Here is a 3,884-nt window from a genome sequence, read left to right as displayed (position 1 = left end):
CCCAAGGCGGGGCCGCCAGTCACCTGTCATCCAGTGAGCCTCTGGTGGTTACTGAAAATTCTTTGCTCCTACGCACTGCGGTCCCGCCACGCTCCCACCTGCTGCTGGTGTCAGCCCTGCTTGCACCCGCTACCAGCACCAGCCCCGATCACTCGGCACTGTCAGCAGGTGCGAGCGGCGGCTGCCAGCCCCAATCACCCCTGAGGGCTTCTCCACCTCCCCCTGCTCCTGAGGGGCAATCAGGGCAGCAGCCGCAGCTCGAACTCACTGACAATACCGGCCCTGCTCACCCCTGCTCACCCCTGCTCACACCTGCTCCTGGCGCCGGCCCCAATTGCTCCGCGTCATCAGCAGGTGTGAGTGGGGCCGGCACTGTCAGCGCATGGGAGCGGGGCTGCCGGCAGACAGAGGACCAGGGGCCAAGGCAGGAGGAGCTGGGTGGGGGCATGAAGGATGGGCCAAGTCCTGCCTCTGTGCCCACCACAGCCTTGTGGTCCACAGTTCCTTTCAAGGTGCACGAATTCGTGCACTGAGCCCCTAGTAAACTAAATAAAGAGGTGCATATATCAGAGCCTGCTGAAGGGTTTAGGGCCTAGAAGTGAGAAGCCACTTCATTTTCCCAAACAACAATAGCCTGATACCTCAGGGTCAGAAAGGAGAAATAACACTGAGTAGAAAGGAAACAAAGGGAAAGGCGTAAACAAAGAGAAAATGTGAATAAGGCAGAAGCCTGTTCAAGAATTCTAGCAAATCCATGGGAAATGAAAGTAGGTAGTTTAGAAAAAAATGAAAGCATTGAAAACTGGCAGGCTGGAGGGTTTCCATTCCAAGAAACTTTATACAAAATGGTAGTTTACTCACCAATATTGGCAGGAAAGGGAACTTCATGCACAGCTGGGTCAAGATTGATCACATAAGGCGGAGAGCCTTGGCTATGCAGATGTCCTGTGAGCCTCTGCAGAGATGTGAGGTGCGGGATGGAGACAAAGAGGGCATGATAAGAGGACAAAGGACATTTCCCTCTATCTGAAATACTCACCTCCAACATTCAACTCTCAGTTGAAATGCAACCTTTCTTTATTACCCATTTAACAGAGCCTCCTCTTCCCTCCATCACTTATTTACTTGCTTTGTGTGGGGTTTTTATCCTATCACCTCCAATAAACCAGTAGTTCCATGAATGCAGAACCTTGTCAACCTCATTTTCACTGTATCCCCATTGCCTGTGTTTGACTCAAAATGATGACAGTAACCAGGCAGCAAATGCTCCGAAGAATGAAAGTTTTGCAGTTTTACTTATGCATTTGGAATTAAGGAGATGACATAAAGTTGGAGAAAGAAAGGCGGAAAGTGGATGGTTAATAAGATTACATGCTCTCTTGAAAAAGAGGCATTTCAAAGGTGAGTTAACCCAGATGCGCACACACAAAAAAATGAACAGGACTTGCTTAGAGCACATGTAAACATTTTACCAAAGAAGTTATATGCTGGGGTGTGACTACCCACCAAGACCTGCCCAGTTAAGAATTTATGATCCATATCATCTCACTCATATGTGGAATGTAATGAACAAAATAAACAAAATAGAAACAGGCTCATAGATAGAGAACAGACTGACAACTGTCAGAGGAGAGGTAGGGTTGCAGTGCTGGGTGAAAAAGGTGAAGAGGTTAAACGAAGAACAAAACTCACAGGCACAGACAACAGCACGGCGATTGCCAGAGGGGAAGAAGGGCACGGGTTGGTAGAAGAGGGTAAAGGGGGGATAAATGGAGAAGGAAGGAGACCTGACGGGGTGGAGAACACGATACAATATACAGATGGTGTAATATAGACTGGACACCTGAAACCTATGTGATTTTATTGACCAATTGCACCCCAACAAATTCAATTAAAAACTAATTTATGATCCAATCACCCTGTGAGGTTAGAAATAGAAACAGGCTCATAGATAGAGAACAGACTGACAACTCTCAGAGGAGAGGTGGCGTTGCAGTTATTACACTTTATTCCAGCACCCCTTTTCTGTTCACACAAGAAATACCTAATTCTTTAGCCATCTATACCCAAAGCCTGTGTGGTAGCACTCTGCACTCTATGAATCGCCAGTTACTTGTAAGCCTTTGCCTTCAAGTCAGCAATTTTGCCGGCAGGACAACCGCAGCACCACGTGGTAAGCGGCACCAGGTATGCACTCCAGGCGCCTTGCGGTCTCGCCAGGACCCCCGGAAGCCACGCGCCGGCCCTCCCGCTCCTCGGGAAGCCCTCCCCTCCCTTTCCCGGCCTCCCACCGCCTCTCGCGCACACCTGCTTCGCCCGCGCCATGTACCTCACCTGTACGAAGGTGGTTTTCCCAGACCCCGCCATCCCCAACACCAACAGACACACTGGGGGCCGAGGACCCCCGGACGCCTGAGGCTCGGCTGCAGCCGCGGGCGCCGCCATCTTCCTCCTGGCTCCGCCCACTCGACCATCGAGACGTCACGTGTCTAGAGAGACTTCCGCCGCGGCGACCGGGAGAGAGAATGGGACTGGCTCCGACCGCTCAGAAGAGCGTCCTCCGGTCCCGACCAGGCTCGGGAGCCAACCGGGGGCCTTGCCGGGGGAGTGGGGGCGCTGGGAGGACTGGAGCGAGCGAACCGGAAGAAGAGCTCGCCGTCGCAGGGCCTGGGTTCGCAGGAGAACCGGACGAGATGAGATCCCCAGAGCAGGGCTCCCACGATGCAAAAAAGAGAGTGCGTTTCACTTCCGGCCCCCAAAGGAGCCAGGACTAGAGCCCGAGAACCGACTGCTAGGGCTGAGCCGGGCGAGGGGGTTAAGCAGCTCAGGGAGGTGGTTGTGGGGGGACCGGCCTGGACTGGAGCGGGATGCGAACCTAGGGGTTGCCGGGCGGTGCAGAGGCCCGTTGAACCGAGACACTTGGCTCACGGGGACGCCGTCCCCGCCTGGCGACACCCCTGACACTAGTCCTAGTCCCTCTCGGTGGACTTATACCAACGCCCTGACACTAGTCCTAGTCCCTCTCGGTGGACTTATACCAACGCCCGGGGGGTGGACGCTAGGATTCCCGGAGCAGGTAGGTACTGAGGGGCGTTTCCCTGCACGGAAGCGTCCTCGGAAACCGAAAAGGTGGTGCAGGAGCTGAGACATGTATTCCTGCTCCTGACCTCCGAGTCTGTTCTGGGCCCTTTGTAGCCAGCTGTTCACCAAGTCATAGATAAATGTGGGTTTCACACCGACCCCGGCTCTGCCACTTGCCAGCAGTGTAAATCGTGGCTAAGTTACTTAGATGCTCCAAACCTTTCTTCTCTTTAAAATTGAGATATCTCATAGGGGTGGTAGTGAATGCATATTGTAAATTGTAAACTACAGTCCTTCACCTTCACCCCTACCTGTATGCCCGGTGCCTCGCCATAAGTGCTCAAAAATATTTTCTTTTGTGAATTAAAGTATAATGATGCGTTTTTTGTTTCCTAAATTTTCGTTAAGAATTGATAGGGGAATGTTTCACTTGTTCTTCCTTCATGTTTACTGAGGACTCCAACAGTACTAATACCCCTACGTGGTATCTTAGTTTAATAATTTTTTGAAGCCAGGGAAGCCCCCTCCCCCCCCCAAAAAAAAAGGGCCGCGATGGGGCTTTTAAAAAGGACAGTGGTTAGCTGGTTTGGCTCAGTGGATAGTGGTCCTGCGGACTGAAGAATCCCAGGTTTGATTTCAGTCATGGGCACAGGTTGCCGACTGGAGCCCCATTCTCATCATTAATGTTTCTCTCTCTCTCCCTCTCCCTTCCTCTCTGAAATCAATTTTTTTTAAAATTTCTTTATTGGTTAAGGTATTACAAATGTGTCCTCATCCCCTCATTAACCCCCAACCTCCTCCCC

At 51.8% G+C, this 3,884-nt stretch overlaps 1 protein-coding gene across 4 annotated transcripts in view; it reads right to left on the bottom strand.

Moving 5' to 3' along the window:
- Positions 1-2,633, bottom strand: part of GPN1 (GPN-loop GTPase 1) — a 20,955-nt gene extending 18,322 nt beyond the window's left edge. For 2 of the 4 annotated variants that reach the window (XR_002831914.1, XM_023763502.1), the window contains exons 1-2: positions 2,335-2,632; positions 862-955 (exon numbers count right to left, since the gene is read on the bottom strand). Coding sequence is in view for 3 of the 4 variants with exons in the window: in XM_023763502.1 (XP_023619270.1) it covers positions 862-955; positions 2,335-2,445 (205 nt within the window). In the remaining variant the exon portion in view is untranslated. Of the gene's footprint in view, positions 1-861; positions 956-1,155; positions 1,296-2,334 lie in introns of all 4 variants that reach the window. The other 2 variants (XM_023763503.1, XM_014465304.2) reach the window with 2 other exon arrangements.
- Positions 2,634-3,884: the final 1,251 nt, after the last annotated feature.

This window comes from Myotis lucifugus, unplaced genomic scaffold, assembly GCF_000147115.1.
Source record: "Myotis lucifugus unplaced genomic scaffold, Myoluc2.0 scaffold_285, whole genome shotgun sequence".
NCBI lineage: Eukaryota > Metazoa > Chordata > Mammalia > Chiroptera > Vespertilionidae > Myotis > Myotis lucifugus.
Note: the sequence above shows the minus strand (reverse complement) of the source record. Positions and strands in the feature narration are given on the sequence as shown.